Source organism: Sesamum indicum, linkage group LG6 (genome assembly GCF_026168435.1).
Source record: "Sesamum indicum cultivar Baizhima isolate 11 linkage group LG6, ASM2616843v1, whole genome shotgun sequence".
In the NCBI taxonomy this organism is placed as follows: domain Eukaryota; kingdom Viridiplantae; phylum Streptophyta; class Magnoliopsida; order Lamiales; family Pedaliaceae; genus Sesamum; species Sesamum indicum.
The window spans coordinates 3,577,490-3,604,557 of record NC_142662.1 but is presented as its reverse complement, the minus strand read 5'-3'; the positions used below and the strand labels follow the sequence as shown (position 1 = coordinate 3,604,557).

At 31.9% G+C, this 27,068-nt stretch overlaps 1 protein-coding gene across 1 annotated transcript; it reads right to left on the bottom strand.

Moving 5' to 3' along the window:
* Nucleotides 1-2,238: 2,238 nt before the first annotated feature.
* On the bottom strand, nt 2,239-8,111 carry LOC105165157 (putative ADP-ribosylation factor GTPase-activating protein AGD9). The gene is made up of 7 exons (XM_011084062.3): nt 7,842-8,111; nt 7,549-7,667; nt 4,489-4,945; nt 4,104-4,373; nt 3,433-3,558; nt 2,672-2,770; nt 2,239-2,529 (listed from the first exon to the last, which is right to left on the bottom strand). The coding sequence occupies exons 1-7, from the start codon at nt 7,908-7,910 to the stop codon at nt 2,422-2,424; spliced, it is 1,248 nt and encodes a 415-aa protein (XP_011082364.1). The 5' UTR covers nt 7,911-8,111; the 3' UTR covers nt 2,239-2,421.
* Nucleotides 8,112-27,068: the final 18,957 nt, after the last annotated feature.

Here is a 27,068-nt window from a genome sequence, read left to right as displayed (position 1 = left end):
AAGTTGAATATGTTTTTTTTTCTCAAGGGAGACAATGCAAACTTTTCATAAGACACTTGTTTTTATTTTCCCACTTTTATTTTTGCTTTGCCCATTCTTAGTTCATTGGGCTACATGCCTATTACAACAACAACAAGAGAATAAAAGAGTTGAAGGGTTTAGCCGAAGCTAAGCCATGTCAACTAATGGACCATTTATACACATGTATAGGAAAAATAACAATAATAACTAAGCCTAAATCTGAGCCCTATCATCCGCATGGTCTTGACAGGGTCTCGCTTTGCCATTGATTGTACTAACACTTTCTCAAAAAGTATATTTATAATTTTATAAAGAGTAATGTGTGTTAGACCTAAAATTCTTTAGTTAGAAGTCACTCATTTTAAAATTTTTCAAAAGCACTTCCTATTTAATAAGATTGATAAGTCTTGACAGAGTTTGGCTTCGTCGTTGATTGCACTATCACTTTTTCAAAAAGGATATTTGTAATTTTATAAAGGGTAGAGTGTGGGGAGTCGTAATTTATAGAAAATAATAAGACAAAATAAAAAAAGAATTTATCTTTTCACTAGAAGAGCAAACATACATTTCTATCCTTTGAAACACTATGTAAATTAATTTTGACAAACGAAAAACTTAGATTAAGGAATTGGACAAGGAATCCAATACTGCAAACCCAAAAAGTAGATTTTGTACTAATTTGTTCTTCAACACAAATTTAGATTAGGTCCCAAGGCTAGAAACATTAGAATGAATGACGGAGAGAGACAAAGAGAAAAATCGAATGAGAAGTTCCGTTTATAAGGAACATTAACTTGAATCCTTCTCCAGCTCCGAACCAAAACCTCAGCCAAGTATGAACTTGGAAGACTCGCTTCCTGCACCCCCACAGTCAATGATCCGCTTGAAACGAAGAAGCAAAACTTTGGAGTTGATTGGAGGGTGTTTCCGCTCAGTGGCAGTTGCCCAATTATCCCCGACAACCTCACCCTCCATCGGGGATGATAAGCCAAAAGAGGAAGATCCTTGAGGACATGTCAACCACTAGGACAAAGCCAGTGATGAGGCTGAGACTCCCTCAAGATAGGCAAAGAGCTCAAATCAAGTAAGCAAGGGTAGACAAGTGTAGCATACCATCGGTAGTGGCTCTATCACAATGAAGCCCTGTCTCCATGTGAAATTTTTGTAAAGGCAATCCCTATGGGGTGAGTAGGATGTAATAGAATAGGTGACCCACAAGATCAATTGGATAAATTCTGCCAGGCCAGATTTGTTAGACTTGAGTGAGTGGATACTGCAAGTTTTTTTCAACCACTTGGAAAGTCAATATTGGCATAGTTTGGTCGGCTGCTCCGAAATCCTGTAGATATCTCATTGTGCCAATGCACAACTACTGCATTTACTAAACCATCAATCAAACAAAAATGAACTTCTCTTACCACTTGGGACTCTCAATCTACTCTTTGAGAGAAGCATTCGACACTTGTTTCAGTACCAGAAATGTGCCCAAGGAAGATAGAATATAGTGCATGCAATCCGAGACACAAATAGTTACAGTTGCGTTGTGCCTCCTACTCAATTACTTGAGTTTAAAAGCATGTCTGAAGACTTAAGGGTGCAAGAAAACCGACAAAAGAGTTTCGGTCCTCAAATTCATTGGGTATATATTTTCATGCTTGCATAGAGAAATTGCAGAACCAAACTTTGTCGGAGCATAGTGATTGAAATAGGGAAAGGAGGGTAGGTAAAGCTTGAAAAATCCACTATTTTGGGGATGGGCATGCTCTAAGGTGAAGCTGGGCAATATCAAGAGTGCAGACCACCAGTACCAGCTGCCTAAGATGGAATCCAGTTGAGCTTCTTTGCTGATAGTCCAGGAATAATCGTCTTTTTTTTTCTTTATAAGAAGAAATTCCGAACTCTTACAGCAGAAATGCTTGGCCGAAATTAGACATACAGGAATTTAAACAAAAGGAAGAAACTAAGTCCATCCTCGCCTATCGTATATCCAACCAAACATATGCTAAAACCAGCTGAATTTAGGACATCAATGCCTCGTTTGAACTTCCAAAGGCTAGCTCTTCTCCGAGTAAAACTTAGCAAAGAAGCAGAAGCAGATACAAAAATCAAATAACCACAAGGATAATTTGAAATTTAGCAGCAGATATCTTGGTTTCCAATAGCATCTCATACTAACAAACTTTGAAAGTATAAGAAAACTGAACGACACAAAAAGCATTTGACTTTTTGAATCAATTTTTGCAAGTGAAGCAAATAACACCAAAATATCTTAAACTTTTGAGTTTCAGTCCTCATATAGTCTCTCTGAAAGAGTGCTCCTTTTTACATAAACTAAAACTACATAAGAATAGGGGCAGGTGGCAACAACCTTGTTTTCATGTAAAGTACAGTTATATTCTATCAGAGGATTCTGTCCTGAAGATCTGTTAATAAAGTGGATGCAAGGGAGCTTATCTTCTTCCCAGTTTCTCCTGCAATATTCTTAAGAGAGGAGATATCCTGCTGTGCCTGACAAAAAAGAAACAAAACAAGATATAGTTTGACGACCAAAAGCATGGAAACCACGAAAATAAGATGGTAAGAGGGGCATATGGAGCAAGACATTAACCACATCCCAATAATGAGAATGAACTAAGTTGGTGGCTGTTACCTGGAAAGACAGCTTATTAATGAGTTCACTTGCTGTGAGGTCAATAGAAGAACTTGAATTGTGACCAAAGAGTTCAGCGCTAGAGATAGATGATGACCCCTAAAACAGAAGGAAATAAATAAATGCATAGTTTGCATGCATAAACCAATTTGAGGTTGTACTGAACAATGCGCACACAGGTATATTTAATAATAAAAAGACAAGCTCACAATACTATCAATATTCACATCTAGGACAACTGACTGCTTCCTTTACAAAAGAAACTTGCTAAAGAAAATTCGCATGCTACATCGCCTTCTATTATCAGCTAACTGATGGGCTAATTATTGGGAACTTTGATTTTTTATTCTTGATTGTATATGTAGGAAGAACCACAGTGAACATATGAACGCCGTATATGCTCTAAATAGTATGTTGATATCTAGAAAAACACGGAACACATAATCAGGACATATATCAGTTAAATGCTCTAAACAAATGAAAAGAGGAAAATCTATAATATTTTTATAGCTGTAGCCAAAGTATCTAACAATAAGTTTTCACCGATGCCCTATAAATTGAGGTACTGCATATGTCAGCTGATGGAAATGAAAAACACAATTAGTTCAACAATAATCTCAGACACATAACTCAAGTATGTGTACAAACCGTATATATTGAGTCGCAGACATAAATACAAGAGAAACAGCCAGCATCACATCCAACATATAAAGAATATGAAGAAGAAATCAAGAATGCTGATAACAGGACATATTACATACTGTGAATTTTTGCAAGGAAACTGAAGCCTCCAAATCACCAGACTTGCTTTGATCACCAAAGAACTGGGCTGATGATATAGATTTTGCATTAGAAAATTTCTTCCTTGCTTCATCGGTCTCCTCAACCTGATAATAGAGATGTGAATAAATTATACTTAAGAATTTCATGCATAAATATAGCCTCCAATCATGTCACACTTGCAACAGTTCTTTCAAGAACAAGTAACCTCTTAACTTGCACCGCAACAACAATGCACAACACATGGTTACAAAACAAAGCAAAGGAACAACTAAAAGAATAAACCAAGACATAAACAAGTTAAATAGAAGGAACACCATTAGATACTTTAAAACATTACAAGAGATTTTTCCTTGCTATATCAAAAGCTTAATGCGATTTGTCCGCACCAAATGGTATTGGTTCCAAACCACCTCCAAGAAGTCATAGGACAGTCAAGCTTTTACAAGGGTCAAGTCGTGAATTGGACTGAGGGTACTATGATGAAATACTGTAAATATGTTAAAAAATCTAGTTAACCAAATTACTGCCCCAATAACCAGATTGAGGATTTCCATTATATAATACACAATTATTAACAACTTTTCTTTCAGCATCCAGAGAACATAGTTTTTTCCCTAACTTTAGTTTGTAAATAATAATTTCCTCTTACTTGAACTTTTGACGAGCTTGAGCTACTCTTCTTTGGGAAGCCGCTGTCCATGCCATATTCAGCAAAGAAATCTGATGCCTTTGGAGGTGATACGTGAGTAACAACACGAGCACCTCCAGAACTCGTATCAGTAGGTTGACCATTTTCTGTATACTCAAAGCGAGAGGCAAATGATGAACCAACTGCAGGGGCGCTATTGGTTGAAGAGTTGCCAGAAGAAACTTGTACAGGTGGCTCTTCAGGCTTCTGGTCATACAAGCTTTCACTAGACTGCAATCATGAAACATTTGAGGGTTCAGTAGATGCAATGTTATCAATCACGAAAGAAAAAAAATCACATTCTTTTGGTTCCTGATATATAAACAAAAGAAAGCTGAGATTTCACCTTGGTAGTAAGCTTTTTAGCACCTAGACCTCCTGTCTTCCCAGGTTTTTTGGCACCAAGAGCCTTCTTCACAGTCATAGATGCAACTTTTTGAGAGGCTCTTGGTGAACCAGAAACCTCAGGGGCTCCACTTTTGACGAAAGAACTTTCCTTTGGCACATCATCCAGAGGACCTTCTTTTGGGTCTTCAGTGATGTTAATATCAGACAATCCATTAGGCCGCGATGACTGAGAAGCAACAGGTGATGAAGGTAGGCCTGCCTCTTCTGCATTGCTTTTAGCAACTTCTTTTGCAAGTAACTGCCTGTATAACTCGGCAGCTCTTGAAGTATACTTGGCCTCAATCTTGCCTCCATCAGTCCATCCATGCTGTTTGAAGAAAACGTGAGCACGGTTATTTCCACCAAAGCACATCATTTTCAACTGCTCAGGAGTCCATGTATCCATACTCGTGGACCTACAATTTAAGAACCGACTCAGGTAAAGCTACTAAATAAAAAATATGAAAACAGATCAAATGCTGTAACTAAATGCTCCTGGGCCAGAAAACCAATAGTGATTTTGCTTTTCCATATGTGCAAACCCAATCTCATGCTAAGAAACAAGTGTCATATGGATTACATTGCAATCGGCATACGACTCTCATTTTTGCAACAATTTAGTACTTCTTAGTTCTTTTGCCATAATTTTCCTTCATTTGAGCACTTTTCTCCTTATCTATATTCAAAGCTGTCATTTTTGTTAGCAATTGAACTTCAGGTCTTTTGTTTTCTTTATCTTTCTGAGACGGTATGTGCCTGTGTATCCATATCTTACACTCCTAATCAATTATATTCATGATTTATCTGTTCATCTTAAATTATATGATGCATAAAATATGAGCCTCAGGACACTGTGAAAGTATTCAAACAAATGAAACTCTTTCGAAAATATTTGAGATTTGGCAATCCAAACATGTTTAAGATTATTTTCACTGTAAGTTTGTACTGTCCTCTCTAAAGCTTTAAGTGTTTCCCTTTACCGAAGTCATTTTCAGTAATGCTAGAGGTAATTAGTTCGTCAAACCTTGGTCTACTTGAGCACTATGTTATTTCTAATCCAAGGAAAAGTGAAGTATGTATTTCAAATACTGAAGCTTTATCATGATCTCTATAATGCAAGTTGCAAGCCCTATGAAGCCATGATATGATGACTGGAGTTTATCTTTCGTTCCACAGCTCTCTTCTAGTTTGAGCCATTAGAACCTGTTCCTAAAAATTTACAGTTCCTTTCCTTTTATCCTGACAATGCAAATTAGAAGACTAGGTGTGTTCAAGGTGCGGTAATCCTTTAAAATTTTGGTGTGTATCAACACCAAATCAAAAGCGAACTTTTCCGTAATTCAGTTTGTGATAAATGAAAAATGTTTAGAAAATTTGGTTTATGAAATTAGTTAAAGTTTCTGTATTATGGAAAATGCCTATGTCAAACTTGAAGCTTCTGAATAACTCTAAAAGATCAGAATTATTTAATTCTATATTGGTTGTATTTCTTCAATTACAATTTTGTTATTTAGTTAAAAATTATACATCATAAGAACATGTCCAAAGAGAAGGCAGATTGCAAATGAGTTGGAATGGGACCTCACACACAAAATATGTCAAACACATAAACACATTTGCAAGATGTTGGATGGAACTTTAGAAGCAGACTCTAATGGTCTCTTGACATTGTCTAGTTGGAAAAGTGCATCCATTGCTCAAGATGAAACAAAAATTGAAATTCGTAGTCATTTCAACAGATAACATTCGAGAGTACTCTCAAAACGAAGCACTCTTCAGGAGTTGATTAATAAATTCTTCAAGATTAGCAGCATAATTGAATGCATAACTTTCTTGCGTTTACCATTTTAGATGCTCCCAATTTGGAAAAGATCTCTAACAGAAAATTGGAGTCCCAGACAGGGCACAGCTATAACACAGAAACATTTGCGGCTACTTCACATTGCTCACAAATTTGACAATCTAAAATTTTGTTCACAAAAACAAATTCTTAATTGGGATCTACTAAGTTCACCAAAACAAATAACTGAAAAAATACCAAAAAAAAAAAAATGTTTTCCCATAAAAGTACTACAAAGATTGGGGTTTTTTGAGACCATAGTTATTAAACTTCAACAATAGCAAGAACCAAGCTTTTACCAGCTAGTAAATCCCAGAAGTCACATAAAAGGATATTCCATGTGACTATTACAAGAATAATTTCTTGATTTCATACCAAATATTCTATTCTGATACTAACAATACCTCAAAGCTTATAGCATCAAATCAATGCTTGGTCTTGGGAATGAACCAAATTAGTTAGATGTTAATTATGAATATGCTCCTTTTTGATTGCAGGTACAGCTGCTTAAGCAAATGAGACAGACACTAGCAAATATACCAATTTATTCCAGATTTTTGAGAAAATAAACACACTATTAAAGGTAAATATCAACAACACCCATCAATTCACAATGTATGGAAGTACAGAATCTTGTACAAACAGAGAGCAGACAAACTAAAAACATCAACAGGATACACAGACACCTACCATACTATACATTAAATCCTTACAACCATTTAGAGTGCATTCAAGCGAGATCAGATTAGTAAATTAAATGAAGAGCAACTTTTCTACATCTTAGCAGGACACAGCCAACATCAATTTGAATTACAAAATGTTGGGTCAAGACGCTGATCAGTTTGATTAATTCAAATCCACACAATCACCCACACTGATGGGTGGAACACATTGTTGGTCAGTTATTTCCATCTCCATAGTATACCATGCAACATCTCCACATATTTAAACCATATTTTAAAGAAATAAATTTCTTTAGATAGAGACGCTTCATTACAACATTACATTAATGATGCCCACCCAGATTTGCCACTTGATAATGTTCATATGCACTACTAATTACAATGAGCTAAATGATCAATTGAAAGAATTAAGATAACACAAGCAATATGCATATGACCATCTGATCTAACAGAGACAAAAAGAAAATATCAGAATAAAAACAGAAGAAAGAAATACCTGACGAAGCTGATGTGCACGCCGAGGCTTCGATGAACCCCCGAACAATCAATGCATAGGAAGATCCCATAAGTAATAGACGCCCAAGTCGGGTTCTTCGCGTTGCAATCGAAACACATCTGAAATCCCAAACATTAATTTAAAAAATCAGGGCTCAAGCCCAAAACCCAAAAGAACCAAAAACAAAAATTACAGATCAGATCTGAATCAGATCTCAGCATTGCCCATATACATCCACGCCCACAACTCCATAAGAAAGCATCACCATACCGCAAACGAAAACAAGAAATCACCTTATTCTCGGACTTCGCTCGGAGCTTGCGGAAAACGGCGTTTTTGTCGGTGTAGGTCTCGGCAGCCATGGCTGTAATTATCAGAACAAGTTTGACACCTTTGTTTCTTCGGTATATCAACAAACGCCTGTATGTACGTATATATGTATGTATATATAGAGCTAATTTATATATATATATATATATATATCGCGTACGTGTTTATAGAGAGAGAAAGGCGTCCTCTGTCTCTCCCTCCCTCTCAGAAAAACAAAATGCAATTGAAGAGCAGCGAGAAACGCCGCTCATTATATCACGCTGTCAGTGCTTTGTGTGTGTGTAAATGACCAAAATGACCCTGGCACCATAGGGCCATTATAGTCATTTCAGGTGACGTAAAGTCGTCTCCTTCGTTTGGTTACTCATTTAAGAGCGACGCTGCAGGTGGAGCAATTGATGTACGAAATGCGATGTACCAACTGTAATTGATGGCACTCTAATTCCATGCCTGCAAAAACAGAAAATCCAAAAAATGTGAAACGGTCACATTTCAATATATCATTATAAAAATCAAATTACAATAAATAGTCTTAAAATTTTACATAATTATGAATATTTTATTCATTATATAAAAAAAATTTAATATTTTTTTATTTTTGATAAAATTATATAATTTTAAGATGAAGGCCTGAAATTATCAACTTTATCTTATTATATTTTTCAAAAAAATTAAAAATATAAATTAATTTGACGCGATGAATGGAAAAAAATTATTAAAAAGGCCAGGCCAGGGTGTTCAATCCCATTACCAAATTGAACCGATTGTTCAGTTAATCGATTTGGAGAAGACAGGTGTTTTGGGTTTTGCTTTGGACTGGTGGATATCTTGGTTTGGTGTGGTTGGTTTTGAAGGAACAAGTGTGGTTTATATAATACATCAAAGTAAATTGGGCCTAGAATTTGTTTGTCCCTTATATATGGGCCTGGTCGGATCATAATCAGCCCAAACTGGACTGGGTTGTTAAGAATTTGTCTTAACTGATACCGGGCTGCTACAAATAATCTTGGGCTGGGCTTATGAAGGTAAACAAACAAGGCCTTAATGTGATGGTGATGAATTTAGATTGTCAATCATGGAATACCTATCCATCTCTTAATCATATGAATAAATTAAAATAGTAATTGAAAATTCTTAACTATTAATTAAGCCTTTAAACATTAGGAAATTACATCATCGTTTACTATTCCTTTTTTACAAATAGGATCTTAATTTACTAAGTAAAAGTTGGGGTCCCGTGAACAATAAGACGTGATGTGATTAGTTTGAATTTCATCAAATATATAACTATTTGTTTGATTTGATGTGAATTTATCGTAATTTAATTATTATTTTATTTAGATTGTAGTTTGATTTTTTGTTGTGGAAATTAGAGGGTATATTTAATTGATTTTTTTTTAAAAATAACTCATTTGTATCCAGAAAATAATATATATCTAATTATTATTTTTATTGATGAATTTGGGTGTTAATGATTGAATTGTGTGGGAGTAGCAGATAGGTCGGTGGCGGGCCAGTTGGAGTGAGTTAGGGCCACTAATGTGGACTGCTTCGTTGCTCTGTTTTTAGCACACAGAATGTCTAAAACTGTCTCATTGCTTTCCTTTTCAGTACGATGAAATCCAACAAATAATCGACACCAACAGTATAAATTCTCATATAGCACATAAATTTACATTGGAGTCTTATAAATAAAAAGGTTTTGTAAAGCTAAAGATTATGGGTTTAAATTCTTGTGAAGGTGGATCAATCTCTATTTCTTATTATTTTGATATCTCTTCATTTATTTTTTTATTTAAAATTATCGATGCACTTTATCAAATTTTGAATTTGATATACTAAATGATATAATGAATTATATTCTGTAAAAGGAAAAGGGTCCAAGTGGCGTGGATCCTAGTATGAATTCACATCAATTCGAGTTTGAAAAAAAAATTACGAGGATTCAAAAATATGGATATATAAAATTATTTTGAATTTAAAGTAAAGTTGCAATCTGTAAAGTGACAATTGCCCCTTAAATCTTTTATCTAAATTGCGATATAAGGGTTAGAAGCTTGCTCGTGGATATGGATACGTGATCTCCAGCTATCTTGAAATATGATATCAAACTTTTGAGGATTTGATGTCAAGGAAGATGCAAAACATTCATGGTTGCAGAGCTTCATCATGACATAAAACCTTTGATTTTGCCTTGTGGATTCTCTAGGTGTCTTGTTGTGTATGTTGTACGTCGTGGAGTTATCTTTTTATAGGCATGATCAGGGCTTAAGTAGGTTGGACTTACTTTTATGGAACTTGAACACCATGGACTTCAACATCAATCAATCTCCTAATAAACAATACTTGAACATACTTTGGCACTGTTACCCAATCCAGAATAAATGAATAATATTAAGAAAAATTGCAATATCAGTCTTGTAACTAAAGGAGATAATGTTATTGGTCCTGCAACTTTACAGTTAGCAATTTTAGTCCTGTAAGCTCCAAAAAGGTCGCAATTTTAGTCCTCCGCACGAGCCTGATCGAATTATGGTCTATTTTACCCTTTCCCAGCTTTAAAATGAGCATTTTAGCCCATTTTCAATTATTTTGCATCCTAATGCATATTCTTGCATATGCTCGCCTAGAATGGTATTAGAGCCTGGATTTATTGAAAAAATATTTGTTTATATTGCATATAGATATTTTTCCACTAATGGATGAGAATCTTTAAGAGAATAGAGTCGATCGAAAATTCGACTTACAATAGGGAATACTTTCAGATTCTGAAAGATCGAAGATGGAATTTCTTTATGAAAATTCTAGAAAAGGAAGAAGATTATCTCCAAACACCGAATGAGGATTCGAGGGACAACCAGGAGTATATCCAGATCTTGGAAAAACAGATAAAGAATTTCGTCCTAGGAATTCTAAAGAAGACCACAAAGCTGGATCCTGAACCTCTTATTGAGGAGGAACAAGAAGAATGGTGGAGAATTCATTAGATCCAAAAAAGTGCTACCAGAAAATTCGATGAAAAACATATACACAACCGAAGTCTATGGTAGATTACCAACAAGGAGAAATAGAACGGGTAATTTTCTTCACTAATACAGTTCTACAAATTATGAATAAAGGGATAATTGGAAAGAACTCGAGCCGGATACCTTAAAGATCTTCCTAGATCTGAGAGAAATTTAAAATATAATTCAAGACTATAGACATAGGTTAATTCATATACCTATGAAAATAGAAACTTTGAGCCAAAAGATGGACGAGATCCTTAATATCCTTCCAGATCTACACAAGGATCTTACATATTTGAAGTTAGAAGTTACAAATCTAAAGAGAGACCAAAGGGAGAGCCCTCAAACATCCAGATCCAGACAAGAGCAGATAAGGGACACTCTTGGAACAATATCTCTTCTACAACAAAAGGAAAAGGCGACGGAGATTCCTAGGCCGAAGACAAGAGAAGGTATGATCTGAGAAGTCATTAGCTCCATGAAATAATGAAAGTTACGAGGCTGCATTTATCAACTTACAAGAATTGCCTAAATCATTTTTCCTACTTGGGATTGTGGACTTAGTCAATATTCAAACCAACAAAATGACTCTAGCATTACCACCGTTGGAGGAAAATAGAGTTTGCAATGATCTTCCACAGGACCATCCAATAAGGGAAAGTATAAATTTCCACACTAACGTAACCCCAACATTTGTGGGAACTAGACTTAGAGAAAATCAAGGGAGAAATCCAAGGAAAGCACCTGAACATATGCCTTGGGCAAGCATGCTCCAGCCCTTGCACCGATACGGCGCCGTACTCAACCTGGATGTTATCGACTTTCAAAACATCAAGAAGCTGATAAATGAATGGGTTGCAGCCATAAAGATAGCAGTAACTACCCTACAAGTCGATAAAGAAAACTTCATAAAACTAGTGGAGTTGAGCTTGGGGGGTTCTATGAATATCGAATAGGACAATACCCCTGAAGATACCAAAGCCATTATCCTTGCCGAAGATTCAAAAAGTGAAGAGAAGATCAGCTAGGAAGGCTTATCAAGACACACTTCATCGAAGATGGATACTTCAAAGGAAGTAGAGCAGAAAAGGCCAGAGAATATGCACAAGCACTCTTTGGCCTTGAATTAAGGAATATTTGTGCAGTAGATGAATATATCTATTGATTTCGCAAGTATTTCTTCCAAAATAGAGTAGCAACAGAGGTAGCAGCTCCAATGTTCTTTGCAAATATATGCAGTCCATAGAGGGAGATGTTGATCCAATCATACAAAGTTCCCGAAGGATAGCTAGATGCAGTTGCAAGGAGGATGTCTTTTCTTAAAGACAAACTGAGGGATTGGTGTTATCAAGCATCCATGCAAAAAAATATGAAGAGACTGAGAGCTAAGATCAAACAAACCCCTCTTTGTTGTGATAATAATGATTTTATGACAATTATAGGAGAATCAAGCGAGCCAAGAAAGAGGAAGAAGTAGAACAGTAACTCCTACCCTAGGAACTCTAGAAGAACCCCTTATTCCTAAAGAAGAAATTTTTGAAAAGTTAAGTAAGTTTAGAGAAGAAGTAGTTGTTACTATGAAATGGATCCATATAGGAACTATTGAGGTAGTAATAAAAGTAACTTTTAAGGAAGGAATTGATTCAAAAATACATTTACCAATAATGGATAGACGAATCAATAACTTGAGAGATGGTTGTCTTGGGACAATGAAAGGTAATCCGTATGCAGGAAACTTAATGTTTGACATTCATCTTAGGATTGCGTACAACCTAGCAGACCAAGATTTCAGTAGAGTCCTAACCCTTCATTTGGATTTTAGAAAGAAAAGATTTGATGAAAGAAGGAAATAGACCATATTCTATAACATATAGAATAACTTATTCCCTTTCCAATACACATCAGGAAAGTGTATATTGAGATTCAAAAAATTTTTAAGGAATTTGCCAAGGTTATGACACTAGATCCAATTAGGATATCTAGAATAGGTGGTGTCGATATCTAAATCAAGGATCAACCAGTTTTAGACCGAACATTAAGCTCTAGAACTAATTGTAGTAGCAAAATGTCCTTTTCAAAAGATAGAATAATAGGCTACAAAAGAAGGGAGAAAGAATTGTTAAAAGCTTTAACTCCTCAAGAAATTATGGTAGATAACGTAAAATTTAGATGCCTTAAAAATGGACAGAAATATAAGTTATATTTGATATCACTAAAAAGGAAAACTCTTTTCCTTGTGATGACTTGTATCATTTGCAGCAACCTGTTGTTACCAGATATGATGGCATATTAAAAATAGCAGGCCTTGAAATTCTAGTTGTAGGTGTTGCAGGATGAGAAAATGGTAGTATGACTTTAGGATTAAGTTTTCTCAAAAATCATAAATCATAGGGAAGAAAAGGTAATGGAATGGAATTTAGTCTAATTTAAATTTTATCAATTTATTAAAACAATAATAGTAATGGTATCATAAAAAGAATAATATTACATAGATAAAATAGTGAAAAAAGAGGGCTAAAATCATTTCTCTTATTCATGCTCATTGCAGCCACAAAACAAAGTTGTGGATTCGCTTTTAGCATTTGGCACCACAGCCAATTGTGGACCAAACCTCATGTTTTCTATATGTTAAATAATTGAAATATATCTCATTTCTTTAAATTTTATAATCATCTTTTATACTTTTAAGGTACAAAATTTGAATATATGCCCTAGATATAGGACAATTTACGGATGACAATAGATTTCGGTCTAACTCGGACATCCTAACTGCCGTTGATTTTGAAGCTTTAATTAAGTTTCAAGGCGAGTTTCAGGTCTTAATATTTTGGGTACAAAATCGACCTAAACATGGCCTTATATATATATTGTTTTATTTAAGTGAGTTTGACAGATAAATGAGTTCTTTTGTTTTTTATTCAATTTTAGTCCAAAATTTTTTGAAATAAAATAATAAAAAATTCCAAACTTGTCCTAGAACATGTCAGACTAATTTTTGGCGTGTCCAATACCGTATCTTATTTTTTATATATATATATATTTTTAGACACATAAATATGTTCTATGTATGTTCGAAAACTGTCCATATCCAACACTATGTTGAATGATTTTTTTTTTTTTAAGTGTCTTTAGATTATAATTGTTTTGCTGCATCACAGAAATGACAAAATCTGCAATACAATAAATGCAGAAAAGTACAGGCACGTTTTTAAAATAATTTTGTTGCTTTCAGAAATTATTGCGACGTTTCTGTCGTATGATGATAAAGTTGCCCGACAAGTTGACAAAAAATCCCAAGTACAACGAATGGATAGAAATATGTGTGGTAAAAAATATTAGCTTGTCAAAATCTAATAACTATTATTATCTTTTAAATAAATTAATTATTTATGTGTATATAACAAATATTTTTTTATATTTTAAAATATTTTATATATAAAATCAAATTATGTCAAGTATATAATTGAACAGTTAAGGTAATATAAAATTTGAGAAGTTGAATAAGTTAGTAATTTTATCAATTGAAATGCACATTTTGAGTTACAACAAATCAATGAGATGGTGTCAAAACCGTCACTCAATATATGTATAATCTCTTTTTTTTTTATGATAGTATTAGCATGTGACCGTACTATGCATAGGTATAATTTAATTATTTATATATAATAAAAAAAATTAATTTGAAAAAGCTAAATGAAAAAATATTTTAAATAAAATTAAATTTTGTTTTTAAATTGTATATAAGAGAACTTTTTGCATGCAATTTGAGATTTTTATTCTTTTCAAAACACTTGGTATTCATTAATATTATTTTATTTTTCTATTTCGTCCCATGTATTTTAATGGAACCTAGGAATTTTTAATACAATTTACAAAAAAATCAAAATTCTAAAATTTTATAATTCGGTTAAAATTCTGAAAATACAAACCCTAATGATTTTTATCCTTAATTAATTTTTGAATTTTCTATCTATTTTAGTTATCATGACAGAAGCATAGCTATTATATTTCTTTGTAGTTTTAAATAAAACTCATTTTCTAATATAAGGAATTAATTGTAAATAGTAATAATTCTTTGAAAAATATAATTCACATTCATATAATGAAGACTTTAAAGACAAAAAAATGATTACTAATGAACTAAAATAGTTAAGGGACTTTTACAGGTTGTGATATTGTTTTTCTTATTTAAGAAATATTTTGTTAGTTTTTAACTTATCCAACATAAATAACACTAAAAAGATTAAAAAATATATTAACTACAGCTAAAAAAATATATATAAATATGAGAATGTCATACTTTATATCATCTTAAGTTGTTTTTTTTCTAGTTTTCCTCGTTATATAGAATTTTGAAATTATACAAAAGACATAAATTGTTATTTAATAAAAACTCAAAACATTTCTGACCATGGTTGTGATTATTCAAGCAATGTTACTATCCTTCAAGTGCAACAAAAATTTATTAAATCGCTATACATGAATATACACAATTTAAATCTTAAGATAAAAAATTACACAGACTATCATACGTTGCACGTATTTAGTAGCTTATATTATTAACTCATTGGAAATCAAAATGCACGATTCACCACAAATCTCCGAACATGTTTGCCGTCGATTCGTCTCCGTCCGGTCGAATCTCACTCTAAAATCACCACCATCAGACTCATCTCTTCAAGATGATTCTAACGAGACGGTCTCACTCAATTTAGTAAAGAATTTACGGAGATACGATGATTTTAATAATTTTAGCCGTCGGCGACAAGAATGAGAGGGACGCCGGGCGTGTGGGGGGGGGGGGGGGTTATGGGGGTAGGGTGGGTAGTTAGCTTTTTTTTTAATATATAATAATAATATATTTTTAAAATTTTAAATTATTTATATATAATATAAATTAAATAATTTATTGAATCTAAACTTTTTATTTTTTTAAAATCTAACGGTTGAGATTAATTTATTAGATCTAACTATCAGTATTTGATCAAAGAAGATCCAACGTCATTAATATAAGAAATAATATATAATAAGTAAGGGTATAATGGTCAATTTTTAAAAAATTAACACCATTAGTTGGATTTAACGGAGAAGGGGCGATTGAGCTGAGTTTTACAAAACACAAGGGGACTTTTAGCCTATTCTGATAACAAGAGGGTTTATTTTGCAGACTTTTTAAAATACAGGGGGGTTTTATACATTTTGTCCCTAGAATGCCCATCCCATCTTCCTGTCCCTGCACCTGATTCACCACTTCCAAGTTCTGCCAATGCTCCTACGCGACCACTCTCTGTAAATTCCCCTTGCATTCCTTCATCTTCTACATTGCGCCGGTCTCAGCGAACTATCACACCTCCTAGTTGGCTTTAGGACTACATCTGCAATCACTCCTCTTCTACTCTGCATCTATGTAACTCACTTGTTTTTAGCCCTACACACATGTCGTTTTTATCGCAGGTTGATGCTGCACAAGAGCCACAGTCATTTCTGGAGGCAAATAAATATGAATGTTGAAAACTAGCCATGAAAGAGGAACTTGACGCTTTTGACAAAAACCACACATGGGATCTTACTCCTCTACCGCAAGGAAAAAAGGGCCGATTTTGACAAAAACCACACATGGGATCTTACTCCTCTACCGCAAGGAAAAAAGGGCATCGGCTGTCGATTGGTTTACAAAGTTAAGTTGAAGCCTGACGGATCCGTTGATAGATACAAGGCGCGGCTCATTGCAAAAGGATACAACCAAATCGAAGGGGTCGATTACTTCGACAGTTTTTCTCCGGTAGCCAAGACCGTCACAGTGCGTATTTTCATTGCCGTTGCCTCTGCTTTTTTCTGGCCTCTTTTGCAGCTCGACGTCAATAACGCATTCCTCCACGGGCATTTTGACGAGGAGGTTTATATGGTGCCTCCTACTGGCTATTCTAAAGCTCACAATGGCCTCATGTGCAAATTGCAGCTCTCGCTCTAAGGATTGAAATAGGCCTCCCGCTAATGGAATATTGAATTCTCCACTCAGCTGCATCGTTATGGTTTTGTTCAATCCTCTCATGATCATTGCTTGTTCATCCTCCGCACTGATGCAGTTTTTCTCGCATTAATTGTCTACGTCGATGACGTTCTTCTCACAGGTAACTCTTTAGAAGCTATAACTGATGTTAAACTTTACATTGACAAACTTTTCACGATTAAGGATTTGAGGCATGCCAAGTATTTTCTTGGCTTAGAGCTGGCGCGCTCTTCCCATGGCACTTACGTTTCCCAACGGAAGTATCTCTTAGACATTGTTCGTGATTGTCTACTGAATGAGGCCACTCCTGCCGCCACACCTCTTCATCCTGGAATCAAATTTGATGCCTCCTCTGGCGCTTTAATTGCTGGTCCTGATCGCTACAGAAGATTGGTTGGTCGCCTCCTTTATTTGGATTTTTCTCGTCCTGACATTTCTTTTGCGGTGCAACAATTGAGTCAATTTCTTCAACATCCTCGTGAACCTCATATAGCTGATGCTCTTCACCTCATCCGTTATCTCAAAGGGACTTCCACTTTGGGTCCGTCCTTCCCCTCTGGAAACACACTGTCTCTCTCTGCTTTCTCAAACTTGAATTGGACTTCTTGCGTTGATTCTCGTCGCTCTATCACCGGTTACTGCATTTTTCTTGGTGGTTCCTTGGTCTCCTGGAAAACAAAAAAACAGACCACTATCTCACGTTCATCTGCCGAAGCCGAATATCGCAGCATGGGATCGACCGTATGTGAACTGTTTTGGATCAGCTACCTGCTTCGCGACTTCTCCATCCCTGTTGCATTCCACTGTGACAACAAAGCGGCAATCTACATCACTGAAAATTCTGTTTTTCACGAGTGCACGAAACACCTCGACATTGACTATCATCTCGTCCGTGATCACTTCAAGCGCGGTTTTATTCGCCCTCAACACATTCCCAGCTCGGATCAACTTGCCGACCTCTTCACCTGCTCTCTCATGCACCAACTTGAGGAGGTATGAAGGAATTCTTACTGAAGATCACTCTATTTCAGCTCCAGCTGCTCCTGCACCTTACACAGAAAGAAGACGTATTTTTCTCCAACACGACATCACTTTTACGTTTTCTGCTCTATAAGTGAAATATCGATTTCTTCCTGTGTAATTAGTGTTGTTCACCTTTTAGCACTTCTTATAATAGTTTAACACTTTTGTTAGGTAGCAGTAGTTAGCAGATTTGTTACAGTGGTTAATTAGTTTTTCTTCATCTCCTGTGTAATTTAAAAGATAAAAGCTGTACAAAATCTCGTAAGTTCATAATCAAAAATCAGTTTTATTCTCTGCAACTATGGCTTTCACTCTTCAAATTTCTGCTTCTATATTTGATGTAATCGAGGTTTTTTTGCTAAAGGATAAAATCGAAATTTTACCACGACACAATTGCACACCAGGTGAAATGCAATTTCCGCAAAAGGTGCAGTTTTCAAGAGAATGGTGTCTAGTCAATAAATAGTGACCTCTATAAAAAATTAATATTTTGGTATTTATAGGGGTGTTGAAAATTATATGATGTGGTGAGTTATATATGTTTAAAGTGTGCCTCGTACATATCAAATTACTTTTTTACCCTTATAATTTAATATTTTTTATTAATGTACATCAATATTGGCCTCGCAACAATATGCCATTAATGCCTACTTACCAAAAATAGTATTTTTACAATTAAAAAAAATCAAAATTCTAAGAATTGAGAATTTTGAACAAAATTGCTCAATTTGGGTTCAAAAATATATATATAATAGATAATAGATATGTTTCAAGTTAAAAAATTAGTCCAGCTCTGAAAATATGTTTGAGATAGAATACACGTATCATACTCAAAATTACGAATTTCAAATAGATAATATTGATATATATATATATATATATAAAGTCAATTATTATACTTTTTAAATCCAACATTGAAAATACATTAATTCTATGAGGAAGTTATATATCTATTTAATGTTTTTATTGGTAAATAAGGAAAAAACCGAATGAAGTTTTAGAAATCTAGGTGTTGAACTAAAATGAAGGAGATCATATTGAAAAGTATGAATTAAAAATAAATAATATTGATAAATATAAATAAAGTTAATTAAGATCTATAATTTTTTATTTTAATAATGAAAAGTTCTATATGCATTGAAGAAAAAAATTAGAATGCAGTGTAAAAATTTAATTAAATTGTAAAAAGAAACTCGATATATATATATAGTGCACACTACAAATAATATACATATATATATATATATGTTAGAATAATATTTTGCATCACAAATATAATAATAAATAGGGAATGTAATTTAAATATTTCAAATGCATTGAAAACTATAACATGTGCCTTTAATTCCTATTTACCAAATAGAGGAGTTTTACAATTAAAAAAATCAAAATTTTAAAAATTGAGAATTTGGTTGAATGATTGAAGTCAGAAGACCCCTTCTATATATTAATAGAATAGATAGATAACAAAAAAATTAGTTCATTTAAATTGTAATGGGGAATAATGTCTTCACTTTAAAAACCTAACCATAATAAAATGTTCCTCCCGACAATTTCAGCTTTGATCACCAAAACCCTATTACTAAAGAATAGGTAAAATTGGTGTGAACCTATAACTGCATGTACTATACAATACGGTCTTCTCATCAAGCTATCACTCAATTAAAGTCTAGGGCATGAAATTACAAATCAATCCGCGTACTTGACTTTGATAACTATGTATCCACTCTTAGCTAGTGTTTCTCATTAATCAACATGGGAAACTATTTTTCCATTTGATCAATAGCTATTGCCATAAACTTTCAGAGATTAACACAGTCCAGAAGATATAGCACACCGCCGTCATCTCATAATGGGAGATGGATTCCTTCTTAGAACGCACCAACCTCCATGTATGATCTGACTATATTAGTGCAGGACTTTTGGCAACCACGTAATATCACAGTTACATCAGCCATGACAAATATACAACTGCTTCATACATAATGCTACTATGGCTTTTCAAGTTGTAGGACTAACTTCTGAACTGTTGCAGCAATTTCTGGTCATACCGATCACGCCACACGGACTTTTATATGACAACCCCTGCAAGTCAATTTAATGAACTTGACAGCTACTTATTAAGTACCTACTAAAGTGCATAGATGCCATACATCTATTATTCGATGAACGCGACACTCATCACATGAATGTATCATTTAGTACAAGTCTGTACAAAACTCTTTATGTAAAAGTTGCTTCTATCGAAAGAGTGCCAGACGCCCAAGTATGTAGGAGCTGATTCAATCAGCTATATAAGGACCATGAGGTATGGTATGTAGGAGCTGATTCAATTAGCTAAGACCATGAGGCATGGTATGTAGGAGCTGATTTGAATTAATAGTCCATGATTTTCATCAAACATAACAAGTTCAAGACAAAAAAAAATCAATTAGTAAAAGAAGACAATCTGTTACGACCCTAATCAAATTAAGGGTTAATTACACTTAAACCCCTTCCAAGGAGTATAATTATAAATTGAAAATTTTTAACAAGGGTACAAATGTAATTTTATTTTATTTTTTTAAAATATAATTTAAAATCTTAAAGAGTTTAATGTAATGAATCCTAAAATAATCTTGACATCTTATTTTGAAGCCAATGATAAGAAAGTACATAAAATATATAATTTAAATTTTAACCCAATTATATGAATACATAGATACAATATTTTTGCTACATTTTAAATTCATAAAATACATACATATATTTTAAATACATTCTTTCACATGGTGAAGTGTAATAATAATTGGGAATGGAAGAACGCGGTGATAATAGAAAAAGCGTGTCGTCGTTTTCACGCGCGCACGAGCAAAACGTGTCTCAATAGTTTACGCTATCTGGGAAATAGTCTTTTGTTTTATTGATCCAATCATCGGTCAGGATTCATCGCTGACCCTCACCCTCACCCGCACCCTCTAAACACCACCGCGTTCCCCATATTTTAATACTCCAAACTCTTTTGTCAGATTTCTCCTTTTGCGTTCTAATAATTCAATCCCACTCTCTCCCAATCATTTCTCCCCTAATTTTAAACAATCATTTTTCCTCTTTCATATGGCGCTACCCAACCCTACACTCCTCCTCTCTTTTTTCTTTTTTCTTTTTTCTTTTTTAATAAATAATAAGAACAATAAATTATTATTAATTAAAATAATATTCAATAAATTAAATTTAATTAATATTTACTATTACAGTATAAATAATACCTATCATGTAGTAGAACTAACATCCAACGCATGAGATCGAAAGTCCCAATTTCACCAACTGAACTAGACTTGATTAACTACCCAAGCGTACACTTCTCGTTCTTGTTGTTGGTTTTGAGAAAAAAGGGAAATTGTCATGATTTTCGTCTCTTTTAAATAAATTCGAAGATGTACATAATATTTTGTACAAGTAACAAAATCGTACAGTAATTCATAGCGTACACTTCTCATCTGGTTATGCGATTGAACGGATATTCAATAAAAATATAATTTATTGTTCTATAAAATTATTTTTGAAATTAAATTCAATTCAAATTGTGTTGTGATAAAAATTCACACCAAAATTGAAAAGTTAGAGAGAACAAAAATTTAAATATTAAATTTAATATCACTAATTATATACATTTAGTAACAATAATTTTTCTTTTTCTGTAATAATAAATTTTAAAATTTTAATGGTGATAATTATTTTTTAAAAACTGTATAAGTGATATATTTATATTGACAATACGTAATTTTATGTAGCGACTCTATTCACAGCCGTTAATTTTATCATATTTATTTTATACCCAATTACGCATTATATCCCATTAAATAATTTTTTTTAACTCATTCAATAGCCTTAAAAATAGAATTAATTTTAAAATTTAATTCAATTTGTATTTGTATAATCAATCATAATCACTTTTAAAAAATTAATTATTCTAAATCCATTTTCTCATAATTAAGTATGCAACTTGTGAGTTTAAAAATTAAATTTTGAGTATTGACACAAATAAATGAAAGTGAAATAATAATAATTTTCTTTGTCAAAAATATAAATTTATTTTGATTTAATTTTTACTCAATGGCACCAATTTTTAAACCACGGAATATTTTAAATACATTTAAGGGAACGTTCTTTCAAATCAGAGAATACCATTTCATGCTTTATGCTTTCAGAATTGAATTCCCACTTTATTGTGTTGGGATCCAAAATATTAGTTTAATAATTTTTTAATAATATTATTTTGATGGATAATGATACAAAAACATACCTTTTTTTTTTTAACTTTCATCTAATTTTCGACAATAAAATCTAATTTAATTGACAAAGTTATTAATTTTTCATGACTATAAAATAATCAGTCAAAATTCCATTTACGTATAGGCATTAGGAGGTGATTGATACGTAGGAATCGAGTCTGAATGGAACGAACATTTTCAAATCCGTTCCTACGTTTCAATTGATTTTAGCTTTTCCTAATATGTTGGAAAAAATATATCTATATATTTATAAATTATCCTTATAATAGAACAAGTTCACAAATTTTTTTTACCTATAATCTTTTTTCTTCGTTTTTAAATGGAGTAGTTTCTAGTCAAATTAATATACTTTTATTTTTACAAAAATACTATCTATGTCACTAGAAAAAAAAACATAATATTGACTACAATATTAATAAGTATGCTAAAAATTAAGGTAAATAACTATTATTAACCATAGTTAAATAAATCAACATTAAAAATAACTTTGCCGCCATGGAATTTTTTTTGCTATAGCTAAAAGCCATGGTAAAAATATTTGCTTTAGCCATGACAAATGTATTTGCCACCCTATCAAAAATCACGACCGGCAACCATCGTGTGACCGATCAATAATTACTTGCTACGGCTATTTATCATAACCATGACAATTAGCCATGATTACATGTTATATTTCTTATAGTGTGTGTTTATTGAATCAATAAATTATTTCTTAAGTGAATAAATGATTTTTTTTTTGTAATAACATATGAGATATTTTATATAGAATATTGTCTCTTAAGTAAATAAACAAATTTATTCTATATTTTTAATACGTATAATTTTTTTTATAGATATAAGTATTTATTGGACATATAATATATGAAAACATTCAAAAATACTAATTAGAAATTTATAATTAATTTAATATTTATTTGATGTGTGTGCAAAAATATTTAAAACTTACAAATAATTAAAATTATTATTAATAAATTAGTTATTAATCATGGGATATAGTGGTTTGAGAAAGTTCGAGAGGTATTTTACTAAATTCATTGGAAAACGTACAGAAGTAGAGTTTTCTTTTATAATAATAACTGGTCGTTGTGTCACGTTGTTTCCACGTGCATATAATAAATAATATTTCACGCTTTAAAATATATTATATCAAACCAAAATACATAAACCAATACATTATACAAAAAAAGAAAAGAAAAGAATACTAATACCAGTTAATAAATTAAATAAGTTAGTTATCGTATCAGTTGAAGGACATTTGTGGCGTCATAAAAAATTAGTGCAATAGTGTCATTAATCGTCGTTTGTGAGTGTGGATGACCTTTTTTTTATATAGTATAGATAGATAATACATATATTTAGAATTTTTTTAAAATTATATTATTTACTTTTTATAGAGTTCAAATCACATGTGCATGCACAATCAATTTGATATTTTATTATTTTAAAAATATATTAATTAGTAATAAAATATTAAAAAGTACAGAAAATAAAAAAAAAGAGATGTGGGAGTTGAGAAAATAAAAAAGAAATTAATTAAATATTAGAAAAATAAAAATTAACATACTAATAAATTGAAGACACCAATTGGGTGCTCTTCAATTATATAACGGTATAGATTAGTGTGTGTTGCACATCTAAATGTGTGTGCAATTTATTTAAAAATATAAATAATTAAACAAATAAATAATATCAAAAAGACAAAATGTGTAAGTAGTTATTAAGAGAAAAGTCGGAGAAAAAAAAAAGAAACATGAAAGTTGGAAGTTGAGAAAAGAGGGAAAAACTGCTAAAATAATTTAAAAGTGATTTTTCTCCAAATACTATCCAATTTAGTTTTTTTTTGTTTTTTTTAACAAACAACTCGCACTCTTGATTCTGCTACAACTTCCAATTTTTTCTACAAAACAGTCACTGATTAAAACTAGAAGTTTTTGCAAACACTTGCAAAAAATATCCTTTACAGTTCTTCTTATGATGCGTAAGAATACTAAAAAAATATAGCAACTTGTTCAAAAATAATAACATACTTTGTCCGGACAGGCTTAGACTCTAAGACAAATGAACCTAATTCAGAAAAATAAATTAAAATAGAAACACAAACCACTTTAATCATGAGATGAAACAAATATGAAATGTAAATGTTTGATAATTAAAAAAATCCAATTCACAACTCTAAAGTCACACAGTCCCCGTAATCAGTTTATTTTTATGGGAATTCTTAAAAAAAAAAAAGTAAAATAAATAAAATAAAACGAACGGGGGCTGCTTCTTACATACATAGCTTTAATGTGATAGTATTACTTTTTTGACTGGATTTGCTTTTTCACATGTGGTCTTCCATTGTTCCTCTCTCTCTCTCTCTCTCTCCTCTGTCTTCAGTTTTTTAGATCTTAAAGTCACTTCATCATAAAGTTAACACATCTCATGTCCCACATCGAATCTTAATTATTCAGTCTACATACATACCTATACACAACATGATTTTCTACCAGATAAAATACAAGTAACCCTGTGATCTTATAAATGATAAAATTTAATTTTTGATAAAAAAAATAAATAATAATTTATTTCTATATTTTATAAAATACACTAATTTGCTTTATTTTTTATTATAATAATAATAATAATTTATTTATTTGCAATATTTTAGGTTGCATTAAACCCCATTTCTAGATAATAACTTGCAATAACCCCTCCCATGAAAATCCTCTCCAGACGTGGGAGACAGTGCATTTCTCTGATAGTTGTCTTATTCATTCAACATCAATTATAGCTTTGGAATGTAAATTAAATTTTTCGATACTCGACTAAAATGAATCAATAAAATTACGTCTGAAATCGACCTATTAAACTGTTAAATTTGAATAAAACTCAAACGGGACATATCCGATTCGATTAGAGCTCGACAAAATCAATCAATCAAACAAAACTCAAATACATATTTTCAAACCCATTGAGCTTTAATTCAGTTGATTAACCAAACTACAATGATTTAAACATATATATAATTAACTATTAATTAGTGCTTCCGATCAAAATTAAAAAATATTTTTTTCTTCATTATTTTATTATTTATAAGAGGACTTTAGCTTGAAGATTAATACAACTAATTAATAATCTTTGCACATTGATTAGAAAGAAAGACAGAAAGAAAAAAAATTAAGGGTAATTTACGACGACCTCAACTGAGATTTGGCATAATTATGAATACTTACTCTTTGTTTGAAAAATTATCAATACCCCTGATTTCAATGGCTGTCTAATAATTGGTCCAATTCATTTAGGTTTTCATTTATTTTTTGTGGTCAACTCACCAACATACCTTGTGGATTAAGAATTATAATTTTAATTTTTTTTAAATTTTATGGACTACGTAGATAAATTTTAAATTTTTTCATCCATCCCATCCGATTTTTTTTAGATTTTTAATTTTTTATAAAAAAATATATAGTAACGGCAAAATTGATAATCTTATATCCATTCAAGAATTATATAATTTTATCAAATATTAGGGAGTATTTGTAATTTTTCAAACAATAAAAGGGATATTTATAATTATACCAAACATATAGAAGATCGTTGTAATTTATCAAAAAAAAAAAAAAACAAAATATCAACCATTTAAATAGAATCGGCTTATAATGCTAACATAATCAGACATATATTAATTTCTATTACAAATTATTTACTTCCCTTATTTCTCATTTTCGTTTCCTTTTATTAATTAATAATTGAAGTCTCCAAGAAACAATAAAGACATATCTCAATCTCTACCTCTATATATGCACTTATTTATTTCCTGCCTATACACAATATTATTACCTTACCAACATAAACATTAACACTCACTACTAACAAAATTATTATTCTCTGCAATATTTATGGCAATGATTAAAAATCATGATAAATAATTATTTATTAATCACAGTTAAATAAAATTAATGCACAAAATTATATTTTTCACCATGAAAAAATTATTTGTCGCAACTAAGAGTCGTGGTAAAAATATTAGTCATGACAAATATTTTAGTCACCCTCACAAAAATCACGGCCAACAATCGCTGTGTGGCAGTGGTCAACAACTATTTATTATTAACCATGACCATTAGCCATAATTAAATATTATATTTCTTGCATTGACTGCAATATAAAATAACATATCAAATAATAATTCTCAATATGTCATTAAGAATACATATCGAGTGACACATTAATAGTAACAACAATTTTTTAATGTCGATTGTCGTCCGTCATGAATTTTTACACAATTTTAATGGTAATTTTTTATCACTAATTTTTGTTACAGAATAATTGTCGCTATAAAAATTATAATATTTATTATTATGACAAAATAATAGTAATTATTTTTATTTAATATATAATTAATGACATATTTTTTCATTACTCTTTTTTTTTAATTTAATTTTTAATTTACAATCATTTTTTTTTCTAAGATCAAAATTTATAAAATAAAGAAAAATTGAAGTGGTGGCTACAATAATTGAAATAGGACAAGCCATTGATTAGGGATGAGAGTGACTTTTCGACTATACTATAAATGAATTTTAATGTGAAAAATAATAGCGAAAACTAAATAAAAATTATTGCTATATATAATGATGTCCCATAATAAATCAAGGAAATTATTTGTAAAAAAAAAAAAAAAAGAATTGAATGAGTTTAGTACAACGTTGGCGATTTACCTTGACTAAACAAACAGCTATTTACTCCATCATAATTGTCTCATTGTGGACGGTTGGTAGGGGAAATACAAATAGGCTAAGAATCTCTATAACCCCAAGATTTAAATTTTTATTTTTATATAATAAAATTAATGTTTGTGAGTTAGCTTTTCTGAATAAATTAAATACATGGGTT